Here is a 17,795-nt window from a genome sequence, read left to right on the forward strand (position 1 = left end):
AGCTATTAGCTGGAAAACACAGTGGGATCACAGCATGAAGCCTTACCAAGCCCAATTTAAAATTGGATAGCAATACATTAGAAAATGTGTGTTTTACACATTTATCTAAGTTTATGTCTAGGCGCTTCCCAAAAAAAGGCCATTCGGAGAGTCCAAATGACACTTTGTAACCACAGACACATAAAATGCTGCTATTGTTGAATGCTTTACTGTACAGTCATAATTGTGGGCTCTAATGAAAGGTTACACAATTGCAGCTATTCTATTCCTTATCCAGATTCACTGTCAATAATTGCTGACACATAGTAACTGAAGCATAAACACATTATAGTGTTTTTTTTGGCAATTCTTGAAACTGAAATTTGTGCAAATAACAATACAAAACAAGTGCTATGTTTTTTTTTATATATATATATAGGCTATATTAGTCTATTATACACACATACATATATACATATATATATATATACACATATATACACATATAATGTTTTTAAAAGAAGTATCTTCTGCTCACCAAGGCTGCATTTATTTGATTAAAATTACAAACAAAAACAGTAATATTGTGAAATATTATTCCAATTTAAAAGAGCTGTTTTCTATGTGAATATACAATAAAGTGTAATTTATTCCTGTGATCAAAGCTGAATTTTCAGCATCATCACTCCAGTCTTCAGTGTCACACGATCCTTCAGAAATCATTCTAATATGATGATTTGATGCTCAAGAAACATTCATGATTATTAATGTTGAAAACAGTTATTTACATTTTTATTTAATGTGTCACTATGCTCTTTTTGGGGTCACTATGCTCTTTTTTATTAAATAAATTGACATTTTTATTTCGCAAGGACACCTTAAATTGTTCAAAAAATGTATCAGTAAAAAATGTATAATATAACAAAAGATTTCAAATAAAGGTTGTTCAATCTTTCTGTTTATCAAAGAATCCCGAAAAAGCAACCCTATTTCGCTGTTTCCACACTTCAGTAAGAAGCACAACCATTTTCTACTAATAATAATCAGAAAAAAGGCCATTATAGAAAAACATATGTTCTGTTTTGTTTATATGTGGCGGCAGTCGTTTGTTTAGTTTTGTTTTGTTGTTTATTTTACGTTATTAAAGTCTTTAAATGTTCGCTGGTTCCCGCCTCCTCCTTCCCACAACAGCGAAATGTGTTACATAATGATTTAATTTAGGCATATAATATAACATAATACAACATTAGTTATTAAATGTGACAGTCCAGTGGGGTTGTTGAATACACCAACTGCACTGTACAACAGAAACAGAGAGCTGGAATTATACTCTACATTGATTAAAGTTAAACAAACAGAGATGTAATGCATAGAATGTAGTTAAACTTAAATGAAAATCAAACAATGTCTTCATGTTCATAACCTCACCAAACTGTTTTTATATTGTCTATGGGGTATCTCTATAGTCTGTTGTGTAAATTACTTCAGGAACCTGAAATATTATTTCTGAAGTGTTTATTTTAATTCTGTTCTATTAATATGTAATTTTATGGTGAATGTTTATTACGCTTTAAGTAAGCATTATCAATTGTTGAGTTTTTGTTCACTGATGAAGTATGTTGTATCAAAGTATGGAAACACATTAATATGGAGTCATACACACATCCACAAAGGGGCTCCTTAGCATGTAAAGGGTCTATTTTATTTTATTTTAGATCTTTTTTAAAATCTGTTTGTGAGTCTCTGGTGTATTTTGGGATTATTTATAGTTAGAAATCAGACATTATAGATAAAATTATATTTCTTGTTTATTATAAAGAAATGTGTTTGCACAATAAACTGCATCTGAGATGACACAATTTGGACTCCTGTAATTATTGCCTGATTATTCAGAAATCTGCTTTTCCTCCATCTTAGATCAGATTCAACTCTATTGTCATTTTGAGAGCAAATGAAATAGACAATCTTAATTATCAATATTGGAACAATTCAAGATCAGAAGACCTCTAGACCTACACGTTTAAATTCATCTCAACAATACAAAATACTAATTTTCTCGCACTGTTTTGATGGTTATCATTTATTCACTGATTGATGAACTGTTTACCAACAAAAGAAAATCATTTAAATTACATATTTTTAATTGTCTTTTTAAGAAATTTAAGTCCAACTGATTACTGTATTGATATGATCATTTTACCATATAATTCAAATAAATATGAAATCTGTTGTTTTTCCTAATAATAAAGAAGCAATTGTACTGGATATTAAAGGGTCTGTTTGTCAGTTTTCTTGTCAGATAATGACAAATATTTTATTAATAAATATCTCATTTTAAACTGAAATTCTTTGTATAAATGACAGTTTGCCAGTAACATTTTGTATCTGTAACAAAACATTGTGGAGAATTTTAATTGCTTATAGGGTGTTAATTATGTATAGCAATTATTAAATAAAAAAAACTGAGAGACTCTCACCACTGACACTGAATGTCTGCACTGAGGACCGTTTGGTAGTGCTGATCTTTAGTTTATATTCTCCAGAGTCTGTGGTTTTGATGTTTGTGATCTTGAGATCTCCAGTCTGTTTGTCCATCTTCAGTCTGTCTCTGGATGACCCTTCAGTAATGATGGAGTCACCACTGATTTTAGCAATGCGATTTCCATTTAACCTCCATTCTATCACATCATCTCTCTGTATTTCAGTAACACCGGTGTGTAAAGTGACAGAATCTCCCTCAGTGACTGACACTGTCTCTGTTATATCTGCATCACCAAACACACCTGGAGAACAAACAGAAACATATTAGACAGTCAGAAATTAAACATATAAAACAATCAGAAATCATAATTCTTGCCGACTGATCAGTGGTACTAATAAATCTTGGATGTTTTTTCTGCAGTCTGCATTAAATCTGAGTCTACACTGTTCTATTGTTATAGACAGACATGTATGCGTATACACACACACACACACACACACACACACACACACACACACACACATAAAAGTGAAATAAAATACAACAACAACGGATACATATTTGCATTTGAGGAACCCAAACTTAAAACTCACTCTTAATAACAATTACCCACACATTTGTATACAATTATTAGGCTATATATGTTTGAGTTTCATCTAAAACAAACAATAGAATTTTATTCATTGCATTAGATTCATTGGAACTCTAGGAACCTTTTCATAGTTCCTAGAACTATTGGCAAATGTACCAGGATTTTGGCGGGTTCTCACCACAGGAACTAGGAAAGATTTTAGTAGTTCTTTTTAATTTCAGTATATAGCACAAATAAACAACACGAGTTGACCACTGTGCTTTACAGAATAAAAGTCTAAGATAGATGAGAAAGAGAAAAAGATCAACTATAAATACAGAGCAAAATAAAACAAATGAGATTAGTTAAATGCCCATGCAAGAAGATAAAACTTTAACTTAGATTTAAATGAATGTACAGAGAACAGGGATCTCAAAGATAACAGGAGGCTATTCCATAGCTAGGTCTGACAACTGCGAAGGCACGATCCCTAGACTTCAACCGTGTTTCGGGCTGGGACGTAACCGTTTGTGGCCCGTAGACACCTGACAGGCACACTCAGATTTAAGAGTTCAGACAAGATGGTGCAAGACCATTTAGAGATTTAAAAACAAACAATAGTATTTTGAAATCAACTCTATGACACACTGGCAACCAGTTAAGTGACATTAAAATAGGAGTAATGTGTTCACGTTTGCAAACCCCAGTTAAGAATCTTATCTGACTGCAGCATTTTGAACCATTTGAAGCCTTGTAATAGAAAATTGGGATATTCCCGCATATAAATAATTACAATAATCGACGAATTTAGGATGAAGGCATGTGTGACTGTTTCAAGATCGTAAAGGGATAGAAAAGACTTAACTCTAGATAGAAGTTTCAGGTGAAAAAAGCTTGACTTAACTACTGTATTTATGTGTTGATCAAGCTCAAGGGAGGAATCAAAAATGACTCCCAGACTTTTCACTGTGGGTTTTATGTAGGAGCACAGATTTCCAACATTAAAAGTGTTTTTCCCATTTCCCACAGGGGGCCCGAACACAATTGCTTCTGTTTTACTGGCATTTAGGTGTAAAAAGATGTAGTTCTAGGAACTCCTTTTGGAGGAACTAATATAGCTCCTACTATGTGTCTTTTTTGGACGAATCTTTAATATGACTCGGGACTACAGAGTTGTCCGAGTCTTTCGTTCTTCCTGTCAGTCCCATAGAGCTAATGCTGTCAGTGTCAGTACCGGAAAGATAAATGATTAGTTCATCTCTCGAGTCTTAGGGTCTGACTCTTTCGTTCTTTTGTCACGTGATAGCGTATTGGACGCAGAAATTAGTTAATTATTCCCAAACTTCCTTACAAACAAGCGCGTAGTCAGTTTTTTTTAAACTCTTACAGTTACATGATGCGCTTCTGGTCTCAAATTGTATTTTTTTTATTTCTTACAATTTAGCCTTGTCTTTGCATTGCAATTTTTTTTCTTGTTCTAAATGTGATCAACATTTTATGTGTTTGGCCTCACGCTAAAGTGACAGCTGACTTGATTTAAAGCCATAGTTAAAGTTCATATTTTTTGGTCTTCAAAATTCTTTAATAGTTAAAAGACATAGGCAAGCTAAAAGTGAGACTATGTGTATCGTGATGCGGTATTATTCTGCTAGTTAAAAAATGTATTATCCCGTAATATTGCTCTGAGTGTGTGTGTGTGTGTGTGTGTGTGTGAAAGTGATTCATGCACATAGGCCTACATGTCAGTCATCGCGGCATCACATGTCTCGGGTTGCATTCCAGTCCACTTTTAGACACGCACTTGCAAACTTCCCTAAGCACTTCCCCTCGGGGGAATCCCTGCCGCCATTTTGAAGTGCGTTCCACTTCGTGAAGTGGACGAGGGAAGTTTATATGGACAGACCTCGTTCCCTCGATTTTGACCGAGAGAGCAAGTACTTCATATGTACACTTCAGGCAGCTCCATATACCACAATGCAACACGATTGTGACGTCACCGCAGATCTTGTCTAATCATCACCACCACTACCACAAACAAGTGTCCCTCAACCTCAAGTGGCCAGTGGCCACCCCTTAATTATGCAGAACTTTTAGGCTTAATATAATTTAAACGTATGAGTTATAAAAAAAATAAAAAATCCCCCCCCTCACAGTTGTCATGAAGGGCAAAATTAGCTATATATAGACCAAAACTGTAAAGTTGGGCATTTTAACATGTGGGAGATACAGATTTGACTCCGTTTATGCAGTCTCTAGCGGCCAGTCGATGAATTGCAGTTTAAGTCACTTCCGTGTTGGTTTCAATCATAGACTCTAAAAAAAGGTTTCAAGAGGTTGCCGCTCGGTCTAAACCAGCACTATATAGGAACAACCAGTGAGCGACGTTAGTTAACGCTGATTGGCCGAATGCAAGCGAAACACCCGTACCCACCAGGGTTTTCCAACGCAACTTTTAGCAGAGTAAGGGGACCAAGCGAAACATGATTATGTATTTCTGCTCAGCAACACTGGATAACACGGCATGTGGGCTGTCTGTGGGCAAAGGGCCCCCAGTGGGTTAGCCCATGCAGGGCCCATAGCTGTTTTTCACTGTGGGGCCACCATGAGGGTTTACTGTGGGCAACCCACCATAACAGTACAGTTAAATCATTGTTTTAAGATTAGAAGCTCAGGGTTAATCAAACTATTTTAACAATCCCGTAAAATTTAATAAATGTTATTTCATTCAACAGTCCATCCCATACTCAACTAAAACTGCACACAGTCAGCAAGATAGCAAGACAAGTTTGCTTGTAGCAGCTGTTCCCAGACAGACTGATAAAGTCAGACAGACCAGTACATTACAGTAGTTTAAACGCCATTAAACTATTAGACCTCAATAAATCACAGCACTTATATATTAATACATTCGTAAATAACATAATAGCATTATAGCAATGCAGGTTGCATCTTTATAAATACATTCATGGAACCATAAAACTGACTAAAACTTAGAAATCAGTGAATAATGGATTATGAGCATACGCTTTGAAAGAGCAAATAAGTGACTTATAAGGAATTATAAAAAAATGATATCAATTGAACTATATCTTATAATGCATAGGTCTTAATGAGTCTTTATAAATATATTTATAGAATAGTAATAAAGCTCATAAAAAAAAGTATAAATTGAGCGATAATTCATTATTAAGTGTTACCATATTTATTAAATAAAATTAACCTATTTGCCACAATAAAACAATGCAAATGGTTGACTGATTTGTTTTGGTATTCATCGGTGGTGTATTTATTATTACAAAATTATATGAGTATAATAAGATTATATGAGAGTCATAAAGTTGCTCCTGCTCCTAGCTCATGGACACCTCCTACTCACGATCTCCGTCTCTGCAAGTTTCGGAAGGGAATGATTCAGATTTCTCTTGGCACAGCTACTAGAAGACAGACGGGTTGCTCACGTCACATCTACATCATCAAGCTCAGTTTGAGTCTGCGCAGTACGCTCAGCCATCAGGAAGAGAGAGCTTCTAATTGACTTCACTTTTCTCCGTAATAGTCTATGTCCATTTATTTTACTGTCTATGGGTACCACCCAGCTTTGCACCAAACAGGTAAGCTTTTTAAATTTCTATAGTAATTTGAGTTTTCTTTTACAATGAGTGAAACGGGTCAAAATGGTAATGAATTAATTGGTATTAAATTACACTCATTTTATTGTTATCTGATTATAGGCTATAACAGTATAGCTAACGTTTCTCTGCTGCTGTTTAAATGAAACGGTAATAACGGTCGACTAACATTAGCTTCTCAGACAGTCCGTTTTTTGGCAATCTCCGAGGTAATGTATACTTTTACTGCATGAATTCATTACCTGTAAGTGTTTTACACTTTTGTGTTATTATAATTTGGTTTATTATTGTTTTCCCGTTTACGTGATGAACTAGGGCCGAGCGAGACACAATGGCCCGGCTGCGATTTTTTTTTTTTTCAGGATGGTTGGGGAAGACCCATGAATATTCATTAGGGAAGTCATCCCTGATGACTTATTAACGTTAACGTTAGGCTATTTAAGTTAACTTCCATAACGTTACATAGGGGTCATAACTATCATATTAACGTGACCTAAAAACAACAGATTTTACAATTCTAACTTTAATTGATAACTGAAGTTAAATCAACCATCTGTAATATTTAATTAACATAATTATGTAAAGTTATAATAGAAGTTAAACATTTAGGCCATGAAATACTATTAATTCATTTAATATCATTAATGTAATAATTTATTTAGAATATATACATTTCATCAGAACATTTGTCCATACAGATACTGTAAATATTTGACTGAAATATAAATGTTTGTTTATTTTTCTCCCTTTTCCTTGTGTGTAATCAGATAATTGGTGCTGCTCTGTGTAAGTATTCTGATGGAATCACTGTCTGACACATTCTCAGTTTTTGCATTGTAGATTTGTCATAGACATTTACAAAAACTTTCTTTGCACCATATAAATAACTGTATTTTCATAAACATTTTGCTTATGTTATGTTAATATTTTGGGAATCAAATTTTTTAAATGAGATGTTCCTCACCCCCTGAACAAATACTGTATTTGAAATGTTGTTTGTCCTCTCTCTTTTCAGTATTTATTGCCATCTAATCCTGATTGCAGAATTGAGCTCCAACCCCAGTTAAGCAGACCTGAACCAGTTGATCAAGGTCTTCAGGATCAGCAGACACTACAGACAGGCTGGAGCTAAACTCCTCCATGACCAGGACTGGACACCACTGCTGTAAGTGATCGATCTAGTCATGTTCAGAACATTTTGCAGGGGACCTCAGCTCTGGCCCTTGAGGACCACTGTCCTGCAGACTTTAGCACCAACCCTGGTCCAGCACACCTGGACAAGCTAATCGAGCTCTTTTGGTTAAAAGAGCAAGTGAGATTGATCAGGTCTGGACATAAACTGCAAGACACTTCGAGGACCAGAGATGAGAACTCCTGACATATTAATTAGTCAATAATCACTGATGAAAAAATAATATGTAATATTTATGTAATTTATGTAATATTTGACTAATAATCAGTTGTCTTCTCTCTTTTTTCCTCAATTGTGATGCGTGTCAAACAGCGAACCCAAGAGAGAGCCACTCAGGCACAGGTCACTCTTTTTCTGTGTAAGTACACTTTTGACTGTCAGACACATTCTCTGTATTTGTTTTAAATAAAAATGACATATTCAGGCTGCAAGTTAAAGCTATCAATGATTTCTTGATAAAGACATTAAGAGGATTGTTCTTCATGTTGTTCCAAACATGTATTATTTACTTTTTTCTGTGGAATGCAAAAGAAAATATTTTGAATTATGTTTAATCTGTTTTGTTCATACAATGAAAATCCCATTGGATCCCATTGACTTTTTATTGAGTCATTTTTCTAAATATCATCTTCCACAGAAAAAATCATGCAGGTCTGGAATGACATGAGTGTGAGTACAAGTTGACAAAATTATTCTTTACATTGTGTTGATAATTTTAGTAAACTGTTCTCATGCTCTTATTTCATCATGCCCTCAATTGGTTCACTCTCTGTATGTTTCTCTTTCAACAACACCGCCTAAATTTGTTTTTAATAATAATAAACAACACCTGTAACTATTTTTCCGGAACTCAAATTATTCTCAGGTTTCTCCAGTCAAAGTGCATTTAGAGGTTCTCAGAAGATTATTTGTTCCCTGAGGTGGAAATGTCCTAACCCTTGGGAAAACACAGGTGTATAAATTACACTTGGAACAAGTTTTTTTTTTTAAGTTAACATTTCAATAGTTTTTTTTTTTCTTTCTCACTCTAGATGCTGACAGAAAAAACAGCCAGGCCGCAGCATCCGAAGGGTTGATCCTGATCCTGTTAAATCATGATCCTGTTAAATCATAATGCAAGAGACTGGGATGGTGGAAGGAGCAGAAGAACCAGAAGACTGGAGATCTGGCAAAGATCTACTGGTATCCGAGGGGATTGATTTATTTTATTAGAGGATTCATAATCCACCTTAATGTGTTGTGATGTGGTTTTATACACTTTTTTTTTTTTGACTTTTTTTTTTTTTTTTTTACTCTAAATCTATTTAAAATAAATGCTGCTCTTTTGACAGTTCTGTTCAAACGTTCCTGAATTTTTTTTCACGATTTACATGCTGACGACTGGATGCTGGCTACTGAAAATTAATTTTTAACATCCCAGGAATAATTACTTTGTAAAATAGATTAAAACAGAAAACAGTTATTCTAAGTTGCAGCAATATTTCAGAAAAATACTCTTTTTAATGTATTAAATAAATGCAGCTTTGATGAGATGAAGGGATTTCTTTCAAAAGTATTTAAAAAAATGTACTGACCCCAAACTTTTGAACGGTAATGTATTGTTTTGTGTGTGTGTGTGTGTATGTATATATATATATACTACATGACTGTGAATAAATTTAATTATTTGAAACATATGACTTCTAATGTACTTTGACTTCTGACTTTCAACAAGTGCAATTATTTTGCGTATTGTGGCAAATGTAAAGTACAACCAAAGTAATCTTGTTGTTTAAGGCCACAGGTATATTGCACTGTCCGCAGTATCCCCACATTTTTCCCAGTGCACCCACAGTATGCCCACACTTTTCCCAGTGCACCCACAGTATGCCCACACTTTTCCCAGTGTACCCACAGTATGCCCACACTTAACCCAATGTACCCACAGTATATATATGTGCCCTGCATTTCACGCAAGTATCTCGGTCCACAGAGGTCCCAGAACTGTCCCCAATGGGGGCCCACTCTACTTAGTGTGGGCCAGCCCACACTTTGGACTCTCCCGATGGGGCCCCACCTGCATATGTGCCCCGCATTTCACGCCGGTATCTGGGCCCACAGTGGGCTGCCAGCAAGGGCCCCGTTCGGGCCCCAAAGGAGCATGTTTGCTGGGTATAAGGGAACAACCCTGGGGGCTAGTTCCTAGAACTACCCGGTGCGAAAGCCCCTCATGTTGTGACCTATGCATCAAGGCCTGTGTGAACACAGCCAGTGTCTACTATAAATATTACACCTACTAAAATATCATGTAGGCTAATCGTTGTTATTGTGCACTATACAAAAGATGTCCTACAGCTAGTGATCGCAGTTGTTACATTTTGAAATTAAAAGAATAAGAAAAATTTTAAAAGAAAAGGCTCATTTCCAGTGTGTAGAAAACGAAAACGAAATTGCTGCTATGTTAAAAAAAAAACACAAAAACAACAACAGTCACTTACCGGTCGCAAATAATAAGAAAATAACATGTGTAAGTGCCCTCTTCATGTTGACGTAGAGATGAGTGATGGATAGTAGATGATCCGTAGAGTTAGTAAAGTCCTCTGTTCTCCAAGTGTTTCTGAGCCGCGCCCTGAACCAGAGATCGTATTATACGAGACGACGAACAGGAAAAGAAAAACATTTAGGCCAGAGTAGAGACGTTTAAGCCGATTTATTGGGAAAGTAGCCTATATTTTGATGACTTATCATGCTGAAAGAGACAGGTCTGAATTGCTTATTGATTTCAAAAACAATAAAAAGAGCAGTCCGGTTTTCAAAAATGGCTGAATCTTCCTGTATCAGATACAGTCTACAGCGCCACCTACCAACAAACACCAAACCATAATCAGGGGAGAACTGAGATAGTTTTAAAGGTGCAGTAAGCAATTTCTGAGAAACGCTGGCTGTTCCTCAATTGGAAGGCTGCATCCTAGTGAGACTGTCCTTCCTAGTCTAGTCCTTTGAAAGCTTGTTGTTGGCTAAAGACTCCTCCTCACAGCACTACACTAGAATAAGACAGTCTAGTAGGCTAAGTGTGCATGCGGCTATATCACACATATCTTCTCTTCCTCTTGGTAACTAACAGCATGTATACTTTTAAAACTTAATTTGGAAACATTTTGCATTCAAAATCTTTATATTAACTGGCTTTCTATTAATACAATACAGTGAATGTGAATAGTGAATATATAATCTACAGGTTTTCTTTTCTTACTGATTACTTACTGATTTCTTACTGATTGTTTGAATGTATTGTACCCAAGATCAAATTAGATTGTTTAAAAAAATATATATGAATCATTTCTCTCTAGTTTTATGGCAGCAGAACCCTTTAATGTTATTAGTAGAACATTTTGAACATTACAATCTTTAAAGGGGTGGTTGATTATGATTTCACTCTTCTAAGGCTATGTTCACACTTAGCGTCTTTTTTGACAAGAAAAAGTTGACAACTGCGTTTTTTTAGCAAAAAAAACGCTGGCAGCGTTCGTTACAAATAGCAGCCGAGCGCGTCTTTTGTTGCTATAACAACAGCTGCAACAGTAGCCTAGTGCTGTGTGATACAAAAAAATGTCGAGAAAGAGAAAGTTGGCTCTTGCGTTGGCTTTTGAAGTTACCGGGGAGGAGAATGTCGGTTCACAAAGACGTTTGTGGGTGCACGACAGACAGTTGTTCTTGTTGTTATGGAAATGACAGGTCTCGCTACTCGCTTGTCATTGGTCAGCTGTCAAAAAGGCGCTTGACGTAGGGCGTTCTTTTCAGAAAAGTTGAACTTTTTTCAACTTAAAAAGACGCTCTGAGCTGCAGAAAAAGACGCCGGCGGTGGCGTCTAAAAAAGCGCTCAGGACTTTTTTTAAAAAACGGTTTACTCCATAGGGTTATAATGTAGAACAGACGCTGGCAGTTTGAAAAAAGACGCTAAGTGTGAACATAGCCTAACTTTAGTTAGTGTGTAATGTTGCTGTTTGAGCATAAACAACATCTGCAAAGTTGCAATGCTCAAAGTTCAAAGCAAAGGGAGATATTTTATTTTAAAGAAATTGCTTTTTAAGGACTACAACAAACAGCTGGTAGGAACTACACAACATTCCTCCTGGGTTAGTGACATCCAGAGCCATAGAGAGAGAGAGTTGCGACACTCTTTGATGTCGCCGCTATGGCTGTCACGTGGTTCATGTAAGCCCCAATAGTTCCATAACGTACGCTGGCTGTCATGTTCTTCTATGGGACAGACAGCAGCGATTGCATTATTGAACGGTAAATAAATATAAAATAAAACACACACCCAAGTACTTTTTCAGCTGTTATTGCATTATTGCATTTTGTTAATGTCAGTTTTGCATTTGGAGATAAGTTTTAGGCTATATTTTTGGAGGGAAAAGCTTAGTGTTCATGTTCGCATGGGTAGTAGCACTGGCTTTAGCGGCTCTAACTTAACTTTTCCATATCATTCATCTGATGATGGACGTCTCATGATATTTATTTTAGCACAACTGGGCTGTATTAGGCTATTGATTCCCGTGATTTTGCTTATAAATTTTGATTCAGCCATTAGCCTACCTTCGTGATCACGCAAAGAGGTCTGCCGTGGCGGTCCGTTCAGAATTCGCTTAGAAGCTAGCTCACTTCTTCTTCTGATGAAAGTGGCCACCCCCAGGACCACAACGTGAAACATGATCATGTTAAGACTAAGAATATTATTTTTAAGATTAAGGCCATACACATTATCAAAACTATAACAGATTAAAAACGAATTTAAGCATGGCTGATACAAATGAAGGTTTTCAAATAAAATATTTTTTATTAAACAATGACAGACAACAAAAATGTGTGCTTGTGTGTGTGAACAAGAAAAACAAAAACCAGGGGCAGGTGATCCATGAAACAGACAGGACTGGTGATGGCCATAACAATCCTAAAGGTCCAGCATTGTTCTCACAAGCCGCTTCACTCAAGACAATAATAACATAATGAAAAGTTAGTATATCCCAAAAAATTAAATAAAATAAAAGTTGCTATAAAGGTGGTAGCGATTCATTACCGAACTCTTAGCTGACGAAGTCGCGCTAGCTAACTGACGTTAGCTAACTAGCTAACTAACGTTAGCTAGCAGGCAGTGCTTGAAAATTGGTTGAAACAACCAACATAAAATATAAATAATTACGCTGTGCATGTACAAATGAAGACCAGTATAAGCATCGCAAAGGGCCTCTGATACAATATAGACAGTTGACAATTCAAAAGAGGTCGATATTTCAGCAACTTAACTCTGGAACAACTCGACGCGCAGCAGTGTAAGTGAATGGTGTCCAACGCCCAAATGACAGTGTTTGGAACTATTCCGATCTTCAAATCCCGGAAGTAGGCGGTTATTTACATATTATTTACAACGGAGGTCTATGGGAGTGTCGCAACTCTCTCTCTCTATGGCTCTGGTGACATCACCATCCCTAAAATGTACATAAATCCCGCCCCCGGGAACGTAATTTATAGATTATCATGACAGAATATGCTAATCATTGACTAGAACATAACTACACATAAGCTACATGAATTCATCAACTAACCCTTCAGAAATGTTGTATTCTACATGCTATCACTTCTTCTTGAGTCTCTCCATCTTTGTCTGACTCCGGTTTGAACATAGAAGGCTATACATTTTTGAAATTTTCAGTGCGTGTCTGTGTGAGTGCAAGCTGTTGTAGCTCCGCCCTCTGTGTCGGGAGCAGCAGCTCATTTGCATTTAAAGGGACAGACACAAAACGTGCGTTTTTGCTCACCCTCAAAAAGTGACAACTTTAACATGCTATATAAAAATATCTGTGGGGTATTTTGAGCTAAAACTTCACATACACACTCTGGTGACATCAAATATTTATTTTACATCTTGTGAAAAGGGCATTATACCATGCCTTTAAAAATAATATTAAAAAAAGCTTTTTAAAGCAGAAGTTAAAGTCACTAAACTAAAAATGAAATTAAATGGTAACAAAAGCACAGACTAAAGTTGAACTGGTAAGACGAACACACATTACCTCATCTGAGCTGATTTATTTGTATTAGCCTACATTTGATTTACCCCATTACAATAGTCCCTTTACAGTTACTTCATAAAAATACACTTACTTTTAGGTTCAAAATTCTACATAAGGCACATTTAATGTCCAACAACAAATATTTCAGCAAAATGTATATTTTAGTCAGAATTATTGCACTCCTATTCTATTCAGCTCCGTTTTGTGAGCAGCTGCGCTCGTTCACTGTGAAGTTTGCGGCGACGCAAACGGAAATATTTGCATGATTTTCTTACAGTTACAGATGGAGAATATAGCTGTGAAATGTAAAGTTATGCACTAAGGAAAACACCACATCTCAAACGCATTAAACCAAAATATATATTCTGTTTCCCATGGTGGATCGATTTTATCAATGATCGACCTTTAGGTCTGCTTAAGAATAGCGAGCACATCAAATGATCTTTGCTGTGTTAGAAATCGCCCCATATACCCACATTCACTATTCCCTACATTCCACTAATATAGTCCACTTGAACGAGTGAATGAAAAATAGTGAGAATTTCTTTTTATTGTGGCAAAGTAATTTAATTCCAATTAAACTTTTATCTGACACCATGATTTTATCACAACCTCGAATTTAGCTTAGAATGCCAATTGGTTATTGGTCATTTATATATAAAAGTTTAGTGACACATTTGATTATTCTATTTAACTCTTTACTCTTATTATACTCGTTCATTCGGGTGCCAAAGTCGCACAGGGTCCTCGCACCGCCGTTAATATTATATGGGCACACGATCACAAACTCTACAGTTTTCGGTCACTAAACAGAGGTAATTGGCTAAATATCTTAGACAGTCGCATACACGCTTACACAATCAAATATATTTTTATATAGCCCCCATGGATCTGTATACACTTGAATTGAAGTAACGTTTTAATTAGACAGAGGTCATGACCACTACTGCTGATGTAAGCCAACCAATATTACTTTGACTGATAGTAGCTTTGGTTTGGTCATGCCATGGTTTCCCATGCACACATAGCTAAAATAACATTACATTAAACAGAGGTAAGACTCACCCTATTTAGGTTTGTCAAGCTACATTTAGCTTCTTTTCAAAACCAAGTACACTTGAATTAGTGACAAATATTAGCCAGAAATCTAAGATCGCAGTTGGTGTGCCCTATGATCAACTCAAAACTGGACTCTAGTCCATCACTAATCTGACGTAGATTTGCGGTAACAATGGATACAACGTAATCTACTAAAGTTAATAATTTCAGAGTAAGTCAGAATATAATCAAATGTAACAATTTATTATGTCAGGTAAATGTATCATGCCAATTACAAAATCAATGCAAAACATCAAATGCTCTGAGTAAAAGATGCAAACCTGAAATAGTCTACATAATGCTGAGTGTCTTAGCATTATGGTTTGATCCGATTACAGGACGCCCCGAGCCTCTTGAGACATTTTCCTTAAGTACTCAGACCCAAGCATAAACTCCTTTCACGTGGAAACTTTTGAATTTGCATTCAGAGTTTACACCTTTTGGGATGCCATTTACCTGCGATCCCCTTCCTCTGAAAGCTAGATATCTCTAAACTCTTAAAAACTTTATTACCTTTTGGTTTACTTCAGTGGAGATGAGACCTTTGTAACACTCGTACTGACACATTTCAAATGATACCAAACATGTACAGTGTTGTATGATAATTGTTCACATTAAACTATATTTTCGGGTGAATTTCAGGTGATCTCAGCATGAGAGAGAGAGATGAAATGGAGAAGGGAAATTTGGAGCCGGTGTTAACATGGCAAGAGAGTTCAGATGTTAATTTCCTTTGTTTTCTCATAAGAGAGAGAGAGTTCTTCCAGTCTTACAAAAGTTGAAGTGCCCCCTAAATAATTTACTGATATGCTTACTGATTATGTTATGTTAAATTTTTTTAAACAGAATGTCCCATTAAAGATTTTTTTTTTTTTATGTTTGACTACTCAATTCTGCAATTGACATAAAGAAAGAAAGAAACAAAGATCGAAAGACTATAAAATGCCAAGTCCCAATTCAGATTCCAGTTCCTAAGGTTCTCAGTGGATGTTTTGCTACCCGTCACATATTAACACTGGTCAAGGTTTTTTTTTCCTTCAAAATAAATTTGACTACCAATGGAAAACATGACAATTTCAGAAGCTGGGTGAAAGCCGAATGGGGCACAGTCTGAAGGAGAGAGCCGTGACAACGGTACCTCAATTAAAAAAATACTGTAACCACTGAAAAGCTACATTATTTTAAAAATAGCAATACTTCCCTGCTACTAAATGTTGTTAAACTTTGCCACTGTTGTGGCAAAAATTCTATTAAATCATCACCACTGCGTAAGAGACACTCTGAATCAAATAGTCTTTTAAATGTACTTATTCTTGCAAGAATAGGCTCAGTCTCAACACAGAAGTTACCCTGTGAAGGGAGTGACACAGACAGAGAGGGCCGGGCAGCCTTTATACTCATTTAAAGGTCTTTCTTCAGCCAGGTTTCTTTCTGCCCCGCATTCCACAGACAAAGGACCCATATCTGCTAGCTTCGATTTATCACTAGCTGACCCATAAGACTAAAATTAGTCCCCCCCCAAATTAGATGATCTCTGACCTCAGAGGTCTCTGCCCAGCTGTTCCCTGAGTGTCTCGCTCCTGCACTTCAGGTGTATAAACATACATACATTTCAGAGAAGTTTCCTGTTCCCTACAAATGATAAAAACATATGACATTCCTTTGTAATATCTACTGAAAACCAATGAAAATCGAATTTTTCCATTACACCACATGCACAGATTAATGCACACAGAGTAATAAACAATACTTACGTGATACTTTATAATAATGTTAATAAGAAAAAAACATAAACCAAAGAAAACCATAGAGTAAAATATGCCAGCAAATTACCTATTAGTCTCAGTTATATAACAGAATAAGTGTAATAAAAGTATAGTGTAATAAAAGTATAGTGTAATAAAATAATAACAATAAAAGGAAAAGGATTAATCTCAATGATACCCAATGATATCCTACAAACAATGTTGATAGTGAAGGATATGGAAACAAATATAGTGAATGTGCCTCATGTAATATTTTGTACAAACTCGATAAACCGCTCAGGCCTATGATGATGATGATGATGATGATGTCTGTTATGTTCTCTCCTGTTCAACTTTTCTGGATGTGATGTCGTACACCACAATACAAGCAGCAGCCACACCCACCAGAGCAGAGACGACCAATCGGGTGACAGCTTCAGAAATATGACAACAGAAAACACAGTCTGAGGAAATAAAAGAACAATATGAATCAGAACAGAACATTTAGACAACAACAGCATTTCACCTGAGAGTGACAAAATACTGCATTTATTTATCATTGAATGTTAAAGAACATATTGCAGGTTAGAGAGCCCTGTGAGTCAATGTACAGAAAAATTATGTAGGAACTAGTTTTCCTAAAAATATGCTATTAAGGCTTCTGGAATCGTTTTTGTGAGAAAATTTTACTTCCGCATCTGAAAATGCCAAACCGGAAGTGACGTAACGGGAGGGAGAGCGGCCAATTTAAACAATAGGAACACAATGGATCGCAATGACAGTTCGGATGCTGAGGATATTGTCAATGTTTAATTGTATGTCGGACCACAGCCATACAATTATGAGCCTGCTATGCGGCCAAGAGAGCAGGGACAGGAGGCCAGGATTAGACAGAACAACGGTCCGAGGAGACAAATTGAGTTGTGGTGTGAGGAGAACCGGGCAGGTGTCTTGGTGAGAGACAAGTGTTAACTTATAGATATATACATGTACGTTAGCTGACGATATGTAATGCTGCTCAGATCACAATATTGTACAGATCATTA

The 17,795-nt window shown here is 36.2% G+C and overlaps 2 protein-coding genes and 1 long non-coding RNA gene across 4 annotated transcripts in view; 1 reads left to right on the top strand and 2 right to left on the bottom strand.

The window, feature by feature from the left end:
- Positions 1 to 17,795, bottom strand: part of LOC309475975 (uncharacterized protein) — a 150,842-nt gene that overhangs the window by 11,728 nt on the left and 121,319 nt on the right. For both annotated transcript variants that reach the window (XM_082139014.1, XM_082139013.1), the window contains exons 1-2: positions 10,331 to 10,648; positions 2,457 to 2,762 (exon numbers count right to left, since the gene is read on the bottom strand). In XM_082139014.1, coding sequence (XP_081995140.1) covers positions 2,457 to 2,762; positions 10,331 to 10,376 — 352 coding nt within the window. In that variant the 5' untranslated portion in view covers positions 10,377 to 10,648. Of the gene's footprint in view, positions 1 to 2,456; positions 2,763 to 10,330 lie in introns of those variants that run through there.
- On the top strand, positions 7,253 to 7,925 carry LOC309474854. The gene is made up of 2 exons (XR_014197444.1): positions 7,253 to 7,447; positions 7,677 to 7,925. It is a non-coding gene; the product is annotated as an uncharacterized lncRNA (long non-coding RNA).
- Positions 17,058 to 17,795, bottom strand: part of LOC309476167 (uncharacterized protein) — a 36,327-nt gene continuing 35,589 nt past the window's right edge. The window contains exon 5 of the mRNA XM_082139403.1: positions 17,058 to 17,213. Coding sequence (XP_081995529.1) covers positions 17,083 to 17,213 — 131 coding nt within the window. The 3' untranslated portion in view covers positions 17,058 to 17,082. The remainder of the gene's footprint in view (positions 17,214 to 17,795) is intronic.

This window comes from Leuciscus leuciscus (genome assembly GCF_965113295.1).
Source record: "Leuciscus leuciscus genome assembly, chromosome: 15".
Classification (NCBI taxonomy): Eukaryota; Metazoa; Chordata; class Actinopteri; order Cypriniformes; family Leuciscidae; genus Leuciscus; species Leuciscus leuciscus.